At 62.4% G+C, this 16,076-nt stretch overlaps 1 protein-coding gene across 2 annotated transcripts in view; it reads right to left on the bottom strand.

Annotated features, from left to right (window-relative positions):
• The window catches only part of SPEG (striated muscle enriched protein kinase), a 31,083-nt gene that overhangs the window by 11,179 nt on the left and 3,828 nt on the right, over positions 1-16,076 (bottom strand). The window contains exons 3-20 of one of the 2 annotated variants that reach the window (XM_027734714.2): positions 15,328-15,357; positions 14,847-14,936; positions 14,195-14,576; positions 11,556-13,087; positions 10,420-10,563; positions 9,450-9,632; positions 7,587-7,798; positions 7,240-7,328; positions 6,873-7,054; positions 4,575-4,835; positions 3,205-3,363; positions 2,881-3,070; positions 2,506-2,735; positions 2,208-2,327; positions 1,730-1,834; positions 1,434-1,640; positions 1,186-1,309; positions 629-801 (exon numbers count right to left, since the gene is read on the bottom strand). In XM_027734714.2, coding sequence (XP_027590515.2) covers positions 629-801; positions 1,186-1,309; positions 1,434-1,640; positions 1,730-1,834; positions 2,208-2,327; positions 2,506-2,735; positions 2,881-3,070; positions 3,205-3,363; positions 4,575-4,835; positions 6,873-7,054; positions 7,240-7,328; positions 7,587-7,798; positions 9,450-9,632; positions 10,420-10,563; positions 11,556-13,087; positions 14,195-14,576; positions 14,847-14,936; positions 15,328-15,357 — 4,413 coding nt within the window. The remainder of the gene's footprint in view (positions 1-628; positions 802-1,185; positions 1,310-1,433; positions 1,641-1,729; positions 1,835-2,207; positions 2,328-2,505; positions 2,736-2,880; positions 3,071-3,204; positions 3,364-4,574; positions 4,836-6,872; positions 7,055-7,239; positions 7,329-7,586; positions 7,799-9,449; positions 9,633-10,419; positions 10,564-11,555; positions 13,088-14,194; positions 14,577-14,846; positions 14,937-15,327; positions 15,358-16,076) is intronic. The other variant, XM_039381813.1, reaches the window with a different exon arrangement.

Genomic DNA, 16,076 nt, shown 5'->3' with positions numbered 1-16,076 from the left:
AAAGGCATGTGCCTGCAGCACCATGGGGCAGTTCCCCATTGCTGTGGGGCACTGTGAGGCAGTGCCACTGCCAGCACACAGGCATGGGGCACTGTGGTACTGCATCTTCCATTACATGTGGATGTGGGGTACTGTGGGGCAGAGCCGCCAATCACAACTCTGTGGAACATTCTGGAGGGGTCCTCTATGGCTTTTGGCACTGGGGGCAGTGCGTCCCAACTATATACAGGGATGGGACACCCTGCAGCAGTGCTATCCGTGGCATATGGCTGAGGGACACCATGGGGCACTGCCTCTCCATGCACATGGTCATGGGGTACATGGGACACTTCTGCCCAGGTCAGATGGGTATGGGACATTAAGCAGCAGTATCAGTGCATGGTTCATGGTCTCTCAACCCCATGGGTCATCACCACGCTATAGAGCAGCATCCCCATATGAGTGTGGAGCACTGAGGACCAGTGTCATGCTATGGGGCAGTGCTCTGATGGCATATGGGCATGTGGCACCATAGACCAGTGCTACCCTGTAGGGCAATGTCCCCGCCCATGGTATATGGGCTTGGAGTACTGTAGGGTGATGCACTGTAGGGTGGAGGGACACAGCCCCTCAGTGTGGGGGCACCTACCTGCAAGGTGGAGGCGGAGGGTGCAGCGGGCAGTGCCGTGACGGTTGCTCACCTCGCAGGTCAGCAGCCCTGCAGCCCCTCGGCCCACATGCAGCAGCCGCAGGCAGTGCTGGTCGTCATCCGGCATTGTCACTTCGCATGTGCCTTCCAGCTCTCCCAGCACCTGCCCACCCCTGTGGGCACACCAGCTGCCACATCACAGCTCCACAGGCAGCCCCAGACCCACTACCCCACTGATCCCACTCCAGAGGCTCATGACCACCTCCTGACCCACAGACAGCCCCAGTTCCCACCCTGCACTCCCACAAACTGCTCACACCCCATTGTTAGTTCTGCCTTCTGAATGGCTCTTCCCCTTAAAACCCCACAGACAGCATCTCATCCCCCCCCTCCTCCCCAGCTCTGCACAGCCCTGAACATCACTGTTGTGTGCACCTCCTGCCCAGCCCCAGGGAAGGAGCCACACACACACACACATACACTGTGGGCTGTATAGGAAGCTGGTAGGGAAGCCCCTCTTTATGCATCCCGTGGAATGATGCTGGGCCATCTCCTACCTCTTCCAGGTGGCAGTGGCCTCCACATGGTTGATGGTGATGGTAACAGAGGCTGGCTGGCCCTCCACTACATACACAACGTCAGGCTTGTCCAGGATGACCGGTGCCTCCTCCAGGTAGGGACCTGTCACATGCATTGTCACCACCCCGCCAGACCCCATGCCGCCCAGCCCTGGGCAGCTTACCACCTGACAAGGGACAGAGACCTCCACCACAACTACCCAACCCCTCCCCACTGCCCTTCTCACCCCGGTCCAGGAGCTGCACAGGCCCCACAGGCGGGGATGGCTTGCTGTTGGTCTTGGGGGTGGCAGTGATGACACGGAAGAGGTACTGGGCACCCTTGGTCAGCCCATGCACTGTGTAGGTGGTCTCCTGCACGCCGGTCACCAGCACCACCCACTGCATTGTGCCCAGCACTTGCATTTGCACTGTGTAGGTCACTGAGTTGGGGTCTGCAGGGGAAGAGAGTCAGTGCAGAGGCCCCAGTATTGGGCTAGCCCATAGGCCCCATCACGGCATTACCCACCCCCTGCCCCCTCACCTATGGCAGTGTCCAGCCACTTGGGTTTGTTCCAGGTCAGAGTGATGACTCTACCAGTTACTGAGGCCACGGTGGGGGGCCCATCTGGGGGGGTTGGCACCACATCTGCATGGGGAAGTGGACAGGGATGTGAGTATGGCCACTGCCCCCACTCCTCAGGGCATCTACCTTACACCCTGGAAGATGCTGGCTGAGGGGATGGATGAGGCCAATAATTCTCCCTGGTTCCCTGGTTGGGGGTCAGCCTGGCAGCCCTTGTGGAATTGGTGCTGCCAGCAAGCCTCATGTGGGACCTGAGGGTCCAGGGATGGGTCCTGACCCCACAAGATGAGAACTGTACTGCTGGCCCCACAGTCCCCTCCAACCTGAACCGCCCTGTGATCATAAGCCCCTAAAATCTCACGACAGCAACAGGGCACAGCCTGGCAGGGTGGCATAAAGTTGCTGCACATCCCCAGTGGTGCCCACTTCTGCTTACCAGTGACATAGAGGTGTGCATAGCACGTGGCCTTCCCCACTTTGTTGGCGATGACGCTTTTATAGACACCAGCATGTGCACGGCTGACAGCTGTGAACACCAGGCGATGGATGTCCTTATCTGGTGGGGAACAGGAGGACACAGGTAAGACCTTACCAGCTAAGCGACACAGAGCTCCCCTCCCTGCCTCATGGGCCATAAATGTCTGGGGGTTGATGCCTTCTCCCAGGGTGTTCCCCCTTCTTCCACCCCAGGTGGAGGAACCCCAGTGGGCGAAGAGGGCAGTGGGGAGTCCTACACTGCATCATCTTGCGGTCATCGGTGCTGTCAATACGGGAGCCATTGTGGTACCAGGTGATGGAGGGGTAGGGCATCCCGGCCACCTGGCACTCTAGCACAGCCTCCTTCGACTCCACCACATCCAGGTTGTGCAGTGGCTTCAGGAAATCAGGCATGGTGAAGCACTCTGTCTCTGTCTCCACCTGTTCTGGCTCCTCCGGGATGGATGGCATCTTCTCCAGCTTGGAGCTGCAAAAGCCCTCACATGCTCATGACAGAAGCATGCTGCCCACAGCCCAGCCCCGACCCCAGGCTTTGCATAAGCCTGTTTATCCCAAGTCCCAAAGGAGAGCAAGCAGGGGGAAGCAGATTCTGGAGACCGCCCAACTCTTACATCTGGGAGGCAGCAGATGGCCGTGGCTCCTCCACATAGAGCTCAGCAGAGCACTCCACATGGCCATGGATGTTCCTGGCAGTCGCCCTGTACTGCCCCTCATCTTCGCTGCCCACATGCACAATGACCAGTGAGTGCAGCCCTCCATCCTGCTGTATCCGCACGTTCTCCCCCTCCTGCACTGGCAGGCCTGCACAGAGACACACACCAGAATCAGCATCAGCACCCTGTCCAGCCCCAGCCAAGTGCCAGCCTTTAGGAGCAGCCCCAAAAGAGATGTCTTCCTGCGGGGCCCTTGGCAAGCTCTCTGGGTTTGGGGGTTACCAAAGTGGGTCCAAGTGACCGTCGGGGGGGGAGTCCCACTGATCATGCAGTCAAAACGAGCCGTCCTCCCTTCCACCACGTCCACGTTCTCCAGCTTGCGGGTGAAGAGTGGCTGCACAGAGGGCTGCACTGTCAGCCGGGCGCTGCAGGTCAGCTCATCTGTGAGGAGAGCGGGCAGAGGTGAGCCCTTGCAGCACGTGGCTGTGCAGGGTAGGAGGCAGACTGCGACCACATGGCTGCAACCCAGGAGCCAGCATGGCCCCCCCCCCCCCCCATGCCTGGTGGGGGCTGAGCCCAGGTGTGCGGAGTGCCAGGCTCTGTCCCGGTGCAGGGCAGAGGTGTACAACTCTGTGCAAGGTCCCCATACCCAGGGCTGGGGCTCTGCTGGTGGCAGGGGCCTCTTTCCTCCCTGCACAGCACTACAGGTGCCAGCAACAAGGTGAGGGCACGAGATCACAGCTGGCCTCACCTCTGGGGGACAGGGAAGTGACACTTAAGCAGGAAGTGCCACCACATGCAGTACCCAGGGGCAGCATGGGGACGGGTTCAGGCTGGATGCTCCAGGTGAGAGAGTTTGCAACAAGGACCACTTTGCAGTGATGGTATCATCACCCACCCTGGGCAGGAATGGGCAACACCATGCTCAGGCCCAGCCTCACTTCCCTGAGCCCAAAACTGTTGCTGCTCTAAAAACCTCAGAAGTATACACAGCCTCCTTCATGGAGGGGTGCACAGGCCCAGCCAGAGAGTACCGGGAATGCTGCTGCCCCCTGCACTCCCCACAATCCAGCTGTCCAGGTGAGCTGGAGAGTGGGCTCTATGGGAGACAGAGGCTCTGGCAGCATGCAGAGGTGCAAGGGGTGTTGGAGCCATGCGACAGAGGACCATGCTGCTCTTCCTGAGCTGCCACTGGTGATGGCTTAGTGGGAGAGGGTGGGCAGCCTTGACTCCCTGCCCATTTCCCCACTATCTCCCAACCTAGCAGAGACAGGTCAATACTGGAGCTTGGCACTGAAGCCAGAGACTCTGGAGCCAAGGGACAGGGACAGCTGGACTCCAGGCCTGCATCCACCTAGTACAGCCATGGTGCAAATGCATCTTCCCACATTTCAGGGAGCTGTGTGCATGCCAGCAGAGGAGTTGAGTGGGGTGGGACAGGGCTGCAGGGCTCAGAGTACTGGAGCCTGAGGACTGATGCACACCAGGTTTCCTTATTCCCTTGTCCCCCACCTCCAGCACTCACAGCTACATCCCAGGGAACCAGAGCCCTGAGCTCTGAGCCCTGAGCTGGGGGCAAGGGGGTCTATCCACCCCCTAGGGCCAAGCCCTAAGTGAGACCCTCTCTGGGGAGCTGCATGCCCACCACTTACCTTTGGCAGTGCTGAGCTTGCAGGTGTAGATTCCACTGTCGTCCTCGTGCACGGAGGTGAGAAGCAGCTTGCACTTGCGCCCGTCAAAATGCATCTTGCATTTGAGCAGGGCAGGCTGGAGCAGCCGGCCCCGGGACAGCCAGTCCACATCCATGTCTGGTGGGCCGGCCACCAAGCACTCAAAGACCGCCATCTCCCCCGCCCCGACCACCAAGTCCTGCAGGGGAACCACGATGGCCAGGGACTGGCACTCGGGGCGAGCTGCCCGGGGAGAGGGGAGAGAGAGAAAGAAAGAGAGAGAGATGCATCTCAGCAACTGAAAAGCAACCATGAGAAGTGGCAGGGATGGACTGGGGGTACGTGCAGGGCAGGGGCTCATGCAGGGAGAGGGTCTGGTGCAGCGGGCAGAAAGTGCAGCAGGGAAGGGTGGGAGGGGAGGCGAGATGTGGAAAGCAGAGCTGAGCTGGGGAGGGGATTGGGGGTAAGGGGAGGTGTCCGTGCCAGGAACACACCACACAGCGCTTTACCAAACAGATTTTATTAGAGCTACAAAAGAAAAGGGTCACGGCCTCGCAGCCCGCCCCCCTGTCAAGCCCACTCCCTGGGGAGAAGAGACCCGGAGCGATGGGATGCTCCAGGCAGACCCAAGCCCTGGGGCTACACGAGACATCTCTTGGTGGCCAAGCTGGCACCTGCATGGCAGCTGTGAAGCCAAAGGGGCTGATGCTTTCCCTCCCCCCCTGCAGCTCAGGCAGGGTGCTCCCTTGTGGGGTCCCTGGGGTCTCCTGTCTCCCACGCTCCAAGGTGACCGTCACAGAGCTGCCACTGCACTGTAGCCCCTTCCCTACAGCCCTGGCCAGCACAGCAGCGACCACGGGCTCAGCTCCCCACTCCCCTTCGCTGGGCACCAAGAGAGAGGCAGCAGGACACGCAGACAGGGACAAACGGATGGAGCAAGAGACAAGACAGCATCATACGGGCACCCTGGCCCGGCTGAGGGGGTGCCTGCCGCTCCCCTGCTGCTCCCCCCGCCCCGCCTCAGTTACGCCTGCCCCAGCCATCCAGTGAGCCCCTGCCCACAGTCGAGGGCCCGCGTGTCCCCGCGGTGCGTCCAGGACGAGGTGGCGGATGGAGAAGGAGGTAATAACACAAGGTGAGGTCCACTGCCTAAGAGGTGTCCAACTAAGAGCCCCGCAGCTGCGGCTCTGAGAGATGCACCCCCTTATCGTACTCCCCCTGCGTACAGACAAAAACGGCAGTCAGCAAGCAGAAGGGTTAGTGCAGCAGCGACGGGACCGGCACGCACACACATGCCAGCGCCGGCACAAGGGGTGCAGGTGGGCAACAAGTCACAGAGCCATCTGCTGACCCCCTGAGAGGGGCCAGGGCTTGGGCCATCTCCCCTGAAGCCCAGCTCCTGCCAGCCATGGGACATGGGGACAGTTTCTGCTCCCACCCCCGTGCCACCGCGCTTTGCTATAGGCTGGGAGCATAATCCTGGCAGAGTACAAGCAGTGCAGCCAAGGCCGGGGTGGAATGGGCACAGCCCAGGGGGGCTCAGGCAGCCATCAGCAGGGAGGGCTGGGGGTAGCAGGGCACACACAGCAAAGGGCAAGAGGAGGGAGGCAGCATCACTCATCCCCAGAGGCTCCTTCCCTGGTCTTGGGGACACCAGTCTGGCTATCAGTCCTGACCCCCATCTCCCTCTCAAAATTGCACACATACTTTGGGGTCCTAGGAGGGCTGGGGAGAGACAGCAAGAAAAGGGGGCTGGACAGCCAAGTCCCATGCATATGGGACATTGCCGGAAACAGGCAGGAAGGGACCCCTGCAAGCTGCCCTGTGCCTGGCACACAGCTTGCAGGCAGCCTAGGGCAGGGAGGGAGTGAGCTACAGGGCAGGGGTACATGTCCCCTACAGAGCCACCAAGGGTAAAAGCACTCCCTGCACAGCCAGGGGCAGCACCCAGCCCCAGCAGTGGGGGGATGTGGGGTGAAGCTGGGCTGTGGGGAGCAGCAAGGTCTGGGTCAGATCAGCAGGGGATCTGGTACAGCGGGGCAGTGGGACAGGGAGCCTTACAGCTACACATTTGGATGGGGCAGCAGGGCAGCCTGCCTTCTGCTACAGGCACGCAGCTCCACTTTCCTGTTCCCGCCTGTGCTGCCACAGGGCAGACTGGCTACTTATGTAGCACCACCAACAGGACTTTGCAGTGGCCCCTTCCGCATACAGTTTATGCAGGGCACTGGAGTCAGCTGGTCCCTTGGGTCAGTGGGGGACACGCTTAGGGAATTTTACCTCTGACCTCCAGCTTGGCCTCGCACTGCTTGGTGCCATACTCGTTGACAGCCTTGCAGGTGTAGAAGCCGGTGTCAGTATGCTCTGCTGCCAGGATGTGCAGCGTGAAGAGCCCCCGCACTCCCTCTGCCTCCTCCGCATGGTGCCGACGGCCGTACTTCACTGGCTGCCGGTTCCTCAGCCTGCTCGGGAGAGCAGCATGGTCACGCCTGGCCGTGCACACCCAGCTGTCCCCAAAAGCCCCTCTCCACGCCCAACTCTGCTCAGGACGAGAGCTCCAAGCTCTGAGATAATCATCCCCAAAAGTCACTGTGCCTGTCCACTCCTTCCCTGCCCACCTGTGACCCCAGAGAGCAGCAGGACTCACCAGTAAATGATTGGCTTGGGCTCTCCATGGACACGGACACTCATGCTGACATCCTGTCCCTCTAGCACTGACTGGTCTGACAGGGATACCTGGGGAAACAGGGGTCAGACAGCCCTGCACACAGGGCCATGCACCCCCACCACTGCACCCAGGTTTGTGTGTCCCTCCTCATAACAGGAGTACCAGGGAGCTGGTGGGGTGGAGCCTGCCCAGGTGCTGTGAGCATCCCAGATCAGATCAAGGGGTAGGAAGACCTGACCCAGCAGCTCCTGCACAGAGGACCTCAGCACTGCAGTCACAGGGCACTGCTCCCCCTCTGCCAGGCCCTGGGGGAGTTGTTGTCTCACCTCAAAGGAGGGTGCAGCCTTGTAGGTGGTCTCTGGGGAGCTGTGGGCAGCCCCATGCTCAGCTCTTGGCTGCAGCTTCATGGCCGGTTGGTGCTGGGGGGTTCCGGACTCGGGGAACTCTTCCAGGGGGCTCAGGTACTCCTCATCCGATGTAATGGGGCTGGCCTGGCCGAGGGTGGGGGGCAAGTTTCCATGCCGCTCCACGACGGGGGCTAGCACAGGAGAGGCTGGATAAGGAGCTGGCAGCAGCCGGAGCTCGGCAGGCGTGTCAGGGCACCCCTCCCCACTACCCTGCACCACGAGAGCGGACACCCACTCCGCGGCACATCCCGGCTCGGCTGCGGCCGGCAGCGAAAGGGTGCGGGGCCGCGCCGGGGGAGGGGGTGAGCAGCGCTCCGCGGGACGATAAGGGGACGCGATATTCCGCAAGGCGACAGCAGGGCTCAAGTGGCTCTTACGCAGCAGCCCGCGCTTCCATCCTTAAGCCGCCTGGATTCCCGGGATGGCTGTCCCTGCCCAGGCCGGCACGGCTGAAGGTGACATTGGCAGCTGCGCTCCCCCCGCAGCCCGCCCGCCGGTCCGCTCCATGGGGGCCGGGATGGGGGACTCGCGGAGTGCGAGAAAAGTGCAGGGGCCGGGGTGGAGAGTGGGGAACGGTGAGGAGCGAGCGGCTCGAGGGGCTGTCAGAGCCCAGCCGCGGCCATGGGGGTGCCGGCCCCATTGGCCTGGCCGCTGGAGCGCCCTCAGCCCCCCATCTCCCCGCGCTGGGGGAGGCGGGCGATCTGCCCGGTGCTGGGAGAGAGCTGTGCCCCCCGCGCCTCCGCCACGCCCGTGAGCAGCCCCCGAGCGGAAATTTGGGAAGTCCGACTCCGGCTCCCCCCCGTCCGCATCCCCGCACCCCCTTGCGAAGCAGCCCGCACTCACTGGGGTCCCGCCAGACCCGCGAGCCGATCCGCGCCACGCTGCCAACCCGCCGCCGATGCCACTGCCGGGGCCGGATACCTCCAGCCCGCAGCGCCGCCGGCCCGCTGAGCCCTCCCCGCCCCAGTGCTGGCCGGCCCCCGGGGCTGGGCCAGCAGCGCGGGGGAGGGCCCGCGGCGGGCCGGGGTCTGCCGTGGCCCCTCGCGGCCCCCCACGGCTGTGCCCGCCCGGTCCTGCTCGGCCGCGGCTGCCCCTGGGTGTGCAGAGCCGCCGCACCACGGAGCAGGGCGGGTTTGGGTGCTTCCAGCCCTCGGGGCAGCTCTGAGCCTATACCTGCTGCCCAGAGACACTCTCAGGATGGGGAGGCTTTGGGGCTGCAGCGGGATGGATATCTCCACAGCCAGTGGCATGGGTGGCAGGTGGGGTACCCCCTGGCTAACAGCTTGGTGGGCAGGCAGAGTATCCCCATAGCTAATATCTTGTGGGGCAGCGGTCTCCTCACGGCTATCAGAGTGGAAGGCAGAGATATCCCCAAAATTTGTGGGCTGGGGAGCAGGCTGGGGCATCCCCATGGTTCACATGCTGGAGGTAGGAGCACCCACATAGTTTGCAGATTGTAGGGCAGGCTGGACTACCCCCTCGGCTAGCAGGACACAGGGCAGGTGAGGGGGAGGCCAGACACTGGGCTGCTTGCTGGGCGCCGGGGGATGCTCACAGCCTGACCCCGCTCCCCCCACGGCAGTATCCTTCCATGGCTGCCGGGAGCACGTCAGCTGCTTTGGTTCAGACAGAGCCTTGTAGGGTAAGGAAGCCAGTTTCTTCCCAGTGACAGCAGCGGTCGAGCTGGCAGCCAGCCTGCCGCGGCGCCAGACCTTGCTCCACGCTTGCCTGCCGCCCTCCTTCCCTTCCTCCCTCCCTCCATCCGCCGGCCGCGGCACTCACCGGGCCGCACGCTGAGGATGGCACTGCAGCAGGTGGCCCCCACCTCGTTGGTCGCGGTGACAGTGTACAGCCCGGCGTCGGCCACCCGGGCGCTCCGCACCAGCAGCGTGTGGCGCTCGCCCTCCGCCTTGATGGGGCGCGTGGTGCTGCTTCGCAGCGGAACCCCGTCCTTCCTCCAGGACACTGCCGGCAGAGGCGGGGGTCACGAGTGGGCAGGACAGCTCGAGCTCCCCCGGGGGTCTGCGCAGGGTCCTGGAGAGACCAGGCGCTCCCCTGCCTGGCCTGAGGACCCATTTGCCATAGGTAGCAGCCCCAGGATCCCACAGCCCCTGACAGAGAGACTGGGGCTGGTCCCTTTCTGCTTCCTGGCATCCGCCTGCCCTCCAGCGGAGGCTGAAAGAGGGAATCAAGGCGGCTTCACATCTGACCGGCTTTGGCGACTGCTACCGGCTTTGGATGCCCAGCTGCCCACGTCCTAGCTACGGCGTGCCCGGAGTCCATCAGCCCTGAGCTTCTGCCCCCAGGAAGACACCTAAGCTGTCCCGACAGCAGCCCAGAGTATCATGGAATCATAGAATGGTTTGGGTTGGAAGGCATCCTGTTGATCATCTAGTTCCAACACCCCCTCCCCCACCATGGGCAGGGCTGCCACCCACTGGATCAGGTTGCGTCACCCGTCCCTGCCCGCGCAGGGCTCAGCAGCACTTCTCCCACTTTCCCAACAGCCCAGCCCAGCACAGGCAGACAGCAGGCATCCTGCCCTCTGCATACTGGCAGGCAGTGCCCAAGCACTTCGCTCCTGTCTGGGGGGAGGTAGGGCAGAAGGGGTGCTCCCAGCTCCCATCACCTCCCCTGAGACACCCAGCTCAGGTTTGGGTGTCCCACTCACACAGCGCGGGTGGGACAAGGACATGCAGAAAGCCCCTCTGCCACACTCGCACCCCTGACCCCCAGCCCCGGGGTCACTCACCTTCTGGCTGGGGGTTGGCCGTGACAATGCACTTGAGCAGCACCTCTGCCCCCACAACCACTGCCATGTCCTGGATGGGGATCTCAAAGATGGGGGCTTCCAGGGGGTCTTCACCCGCTGAGACGTAGGAGTCGTCTGAGGACTCTGCACAGGGAGAGATGAGCCCCGTGGCTGTCAGTGGGGTGGAGCAAGTGGGTCCTGTGCCACGCTGGGCTGCATGCAGGCAGAGCAGGGGTCTCACAACCCTCTGCCCATCCCTGCCACCACGTGCTCCACACCCTCGCTGGGGCATTAGCAAGTACCCAGGCCATGCAGTGGAGGAAAAGGCCACATCAGGGGCCACCTCAGCACAGAGCAAGAAGCAGGACAGGGCAAGGGACAATAGGGCAGGAAGTGTACAGCCTATTTTACATCCCCATAGGACATATGAGGTGACAGTGGGATGTGAAAGGAGGGGCAGCTGCTGCCCCCACTCTGAGCTTCCCCCAACCCCACATGGGATGCTGGCTGCTGTAATCCATCATATCAGCACCCACCTCCCAGTTCCTTCCCTCTCATGGACCCAGCACACGAGCAAAGGTCTTGGGGCTATGCCAGGAGCATCAGGCATGTGGACCTGGCACTGCTCTGGCCAGAGCAGAGCCTAGAAGCTCCCAGCCCAGGTACAGTCTGGTCTCACTGTTGCATGCTAGGATGGGCAGGACATCTTTCCCCCAGCCATGCCACCACAGCATCCCCTGGGGATACTTGGACTTCATGCCCTCCCTGGAGCACCAAGCACAGTCTAAATGGCACAAGCTGCAATGGGTGCCCTGTGCCCCAGGGTGCTGAACCAGTACAGGGCTAGAAGTCAGCACCCTGCATCTTTGCTGTGCCAGGCAGAGGTATGGAGAAGACAGCAAGCATCATGACCTCAAAGCCCAGAAAAACTGGTAGCCAGGCTGGTCTATCTTATGGCATTGGTTCGTGCCAACTATCCCAGCCTCCAGTCACGTCCCTCCACTCCACCCTTGTGCTCTCTGGCACAGCCTGGACTTCCCATGCCTCCCAGGGGCAGGCTGGAGGTCCCCCATCCCACTCAGGGGCTGGTCAGGCCAGCTCTGTGCCTGCAGGAGGACAGAAAGCTGTGCCCCTACCTAGCTCTGGAGAGGTGGGCCTGGCTCGGCGTCCCTTCCCCTTGCTCCGTGTGCTCCTGCCTTCTTGAGCCATCCGGCCACTCTCTTTCTTCTCTGACACTTTCATCTGCCTTCTCTCCACGTCCCTGCCCACACCATGCTGTCCTGCCAAGCTCCTCTCCAGACGAGCCTCCTGCTCCATCCCTGGTTTCGCCCAGGGCAGGAATCGCACCTCCGTGGGTGTCTCCGGCCGCCGATACAGTCCATGGGGCACAGCCAGTCGGGCAGCCAGAGCTTCGCTCACTGCCCTGGGGCCACGGGCTCCACTGGTGGGGCCTCCATCTGGGCATGGGCTGCCTTCAGTGGGACCTGCCTGCGAAAGGGACATCCTTCCCTGCGGGGTGGCTTGTGCTAATGGCCACTGCTCCTTCTTCTTCACTTCCCCAGTGCCTTCTTGCTGCAGACCCTTCCTGGCAGCCGCATCCTCCGCTGAGCTGGGCTGTCCAGGCACCCCACCACCCATCGCTGGGGCTCTCCTCCCCCGCTGTCCCCCTGTCTCTGGCTCCCCGTCGGGTCCCACCAGCACCACGCTGGAAAGTGCCAGGTGCTGGATGACGTGCGTGCTCTCTGCTGGTGGGCAGGTCTTTGGTGGCAGTGCCTTGTGTCCGCCGGCGCCCTGAGTGGAGGGGGTGCGAGGGGTACGGGGGCCAGGGGGCTCGCTGGCTGCTGGGGGCGAGGGTGCCAGGGGCAACCCGGCTTTGCACAGCTCCTGGGAGCGTCGCAGCTGCTGCTTGGAGACCGTCCGTTTGATGCGGGTCAGCTCCTCTGCAAACTTGTGCTCGATGGCATAGACACGGTTGGCGAACTTGCCCCGCTCGTCAAAGGATGCAGCTTTCTGCCGGAAGGCCAAACGCCGGCATGCTGCCGTGCTGCCCGGCTCCCAGTGGCTGCCTTCCCGCAGGTCCTCCCGCGAGCCACCCGGCGTGCTGGCACGGCGCAAGCCAGAGCCAGGCTGGTCAAATGAGCGCGTCTTGCGCAAGGGTAGGCTGGAGTGTGGGGGGAAGGGGCTGTCAGCCTGCTCCAGGCTCCTCTGCCGCTCCTCAAAGTACTGCAGCCTCTCAAAGATCCTGGAGCCAGCACGCACCAGCTTGGGGGATGCCCGGACAGAGATGCGGCCAGATGTGTCACTCATTGGTGTCTGGGGACGGGACTCTTGTGTGCTGCCCTGTGAGTACCCAGAAGACTTGGGCCTCTTGATCTTCTCCTCGTACTCCTCAGGGACAACGTCCTGGTACTCAACTGGCACTGAGGACTTCTTCCGAGGGGTCACGGGTGTGAAGGAGGGGACGCCAGGGCCACGGGCAGCAGGCTGGGATGCTGCACCAGTGGGCGGTGGCAGGCACGTGCCAGCACGGGGAGATGGTGAGCGGACGATGGGTGGCTTGGCAGTCAGTGGCAGGGCAGCGGGGGATCTCGGGGGCTCTGCCCCAGGCTTCGGAGAGACGGGGCCTCTGTGGAGGTCATCTCTCCGGTAGCCCCCCTGGGGGATGCTGCTGCAAGGGCAGAGACAGAGGAGCATGGTTCAGAGCCCACCCTCACACCTGGCTGCATCCCAGCTCCCAGCCTGCACCACAGTGCCCAATGGGACATGGCAAGAGGGGCAGACAGTCAGAGCAGCTATGGAACATGGGAGCCTCAAGGAGCCCTGGTGAGGGCATCCGGTCATCCCAAGGCCACTGGGAGCTGGCTGAGTTATGTGAGAGTCCTGGGCTGCTGGAACACAGCCATGTCCCCTTGCCCAGGAATACTCACGTGGGGCAGCAGGGTGATGCTGGAATACCCAGTGAACGCCCTCCTCAGGGCCACCATGCAGACAGGACCCAGGGCTGGGGAGGTGCCCCAGTTTGCTGGAGTGTCTTGGTGTGCCGAGGCAGGGCAGCACAGGCCAACTTTTCCACAAGCCAGAGGGGGTCCCCAAGGCTACAAGCCCTGCCTGTGCACATGCTGCTGTGGGCCCATCCTCCCACCCCACTGCCCACAGAGGGCCTCAGCAAATGCAGAGCAGAAATCATAAGGTGGAGATGAGGTTCTGGTGGAACAAGCAGCCTTGAACAAAAAAAAGGGCGGGATGGAAGTCGAAGGAGCAGGCCTGCGGGGATGGGAACCAAAGGTGGCAGGGAGGGACAGGGGCTCTGAGCATGTCAGCAGGACCTGCGGAAGCAGCATGTCCCTGGCCCCTACTGCCACCCCTATGTGGTGGAGGCTCTTGGTGATAGAGACTTGCCAGTAGGTGTCCCAGACTGCCATGCACCTCCAGTTCCTGACACCCTAGGCTGCACAGAGTGCCATGTCTCGGTTGGATGGGAAACATCCATGGCACAGTCTGTGGGTGGGATACTGTGGCTCACGCAGTGGCACAGAGGCCACCCCCAGCCTCAACCTGTCCACAGCAGAAAGGGACACCACCCTACATCACCCCTAGCCTCGGTTGCTCCCACCTCCTCACTAGAAACAGGCTGCCTATTGCTCAGAGTCCCCACTCCTCATCCAGGATGGTAAAGGCAAAGAAAGCCCAGGCAGAGGGGAGGAGATGGCTGCAGGGATTGGAAGGAGATGGCCCCAGCATGATGTCCCCTCCATGTGCTTCCCTGGCTACTTACACGTGGAGCGAGAGCGCCCGTCCTCGGTACAGGCTGAAGGCGCTGCCGTAGGGGTCGCTGGCCACTGAAAGGCTATCCTCCGACCCCCAGCTTGTGCCCACCAGATTAGCCCGTGATGCCCGCACTAGCGGCTCCACGCCCAGGTGCCGGACCTCGGCGCCACGTGGGGCCGGTGTGTTTGCTTGCCTTGGGGTTCCCTGTGGCTGCGGCCAGGCAGCGGGGCGGAGGTAGGGTCCCCGTGAGGGGAGGCTGGCATCTGTCTCCTTCTCCACCACGGTCTGCTGGCTGCCGGACCAGCTGGAGCGCTCCTCTGCCTGTGACAGGGCCAGCACCGAGGTTGGCGTCGTGTTCATGGAGGCGTCCACGAGGGTGTCAGACCCACCTGAAAGGAGAGGGATGAGCCGACACCAGGTGCATGTGGAGACAAGCCCAGTACCCTGCTTGAAGAGGGCTGAGCCACCATGGGGTGTCCCAACATGTCCTGAGCAGCACCCTACTGCCTCAAGCCCTCTCCCCTTTGCATGGATCACAGCTGTGGATCACAGCTCCCCCTCCATGGAGACCCTCAAAGCTGGGCCAGCAGAGGCTTTGCAAGGAGTCATGTCCAGCAACCAGTGCTGGGTCTCTGTGCCAGCCAGGCATCCCTGCTCACCCGTGGGGGTGCTGAAGGCCGTCTCATCCTGAAGATCGCTGCGCTGCGTCACCTGGGGGTCGCTGGATTCATCCTCGCCTGTCTCCGAGTCTGGGATGGAAAGGGAAAGCAGGTGATGAGGGAACACAGAGACAGCAGACCACACTGGCACTGCCCCTTGCAGACCCACTGGCTCCAGAAGCAGGAGAGCAGTGCCCAGGCAGCTCCAGGGCAGGGGCCATGATTGTGACCTGCAGGGACAAGCTGCCAGGGAAAGGCAGGACTGAGAGTGGGAAAGTGCAGCAAGGCAAAGCAGGCAGGAGCAGTGTTAGATGATGGGAGAAAGGGAGACAGTGCCAATGATGGGAATGCAGCTGGCAGAGGCGGCATGGGGATGAAAAGGCAGAGCAGGGGGATAATGGTGATGATGGGGCAGGGTGGCAGGCTGGGGCACAGGGCCCACTATGGGTACAGAGGTGGCATTAGGAAGGGGTCTTCCTACCGTAGCTTTGTTTCCTGCAGGAGCGGAAAACTTCGCTTCCATAGGGGCAGCAAGAGAGAGAGAGACATCAACACCCGGTTATCGGCCCGGCCTGCAGAGACGCGGGGGGCAGCAGGGAGGGCTCTCGTCCCCAGCATTTCCCCACCATGTCTCCAGTCTGCACCATATTCACTGCACACCGCTCCAGCACTGCACAGAGACCCTCTTCGCACACGCCCTCCCACCTGTACAGTGCACAGCACCATTCCCTCCCCACGCCACAGCCACATCCTGCCCAGCAGGACAGCCACCTCCTGTCCCTGGAGCTGCTGGCCTCACCACTGCAGCATCCATACATCGCTATGCTTCGCAGGATACCGCAGCCTAGGACTGGACCTCCCAATATGTGCCCCAGATGGGTGCTCTGAGGGTGCTGGAGTACACGGAGACGCGTGCCCATGTGCAAGAAGCCTCCCTCTGGCATGTACATGTGCATCCCCTGCCCCACCAGTGCAAGTGCTGCACAATACAGCTGTGCTGTGGGGCACAGCTGCGGTTAAAAGCCAAGATGCTCAGGGCAGGGCATCAGTAAGAACCTCCCCATGGGCAGGATGTGGCAAGGCCAGATTAGTGTTATCCTAATGTCCCATTCCAGGAAAGCCAGTGCGATGCTGCCTGGGAGAGACTGAGTTTCCTCCTTGCCACTGCCCAAGCTCTAGCAAGCTGCCACAACAGACACCTGCAGTAAGGAACATGTCCCCCGCCCTACA

Source organism: Pipra filicauda, unplaced genomic scaffold (assembly GCF_003945595.2).
Source record: "Pipra filicauda isolate LSUMZ 115617 unplaced genomic scaffold, ASM394559v2 scaffold241_size1546129_pilon, whole genome shotgun sequence".
Lineage (NCBI taxonomy): Eukaryota > Metazoa > Chordata > Aves > Passeriformes > Pipridae > Pipra > Pipra filicauda.
The sequence above is the reverse complement of the archived record's forward strand: the minus strand, read 5'-3'. Positions and strand labels throughout refer to the sequence as shown.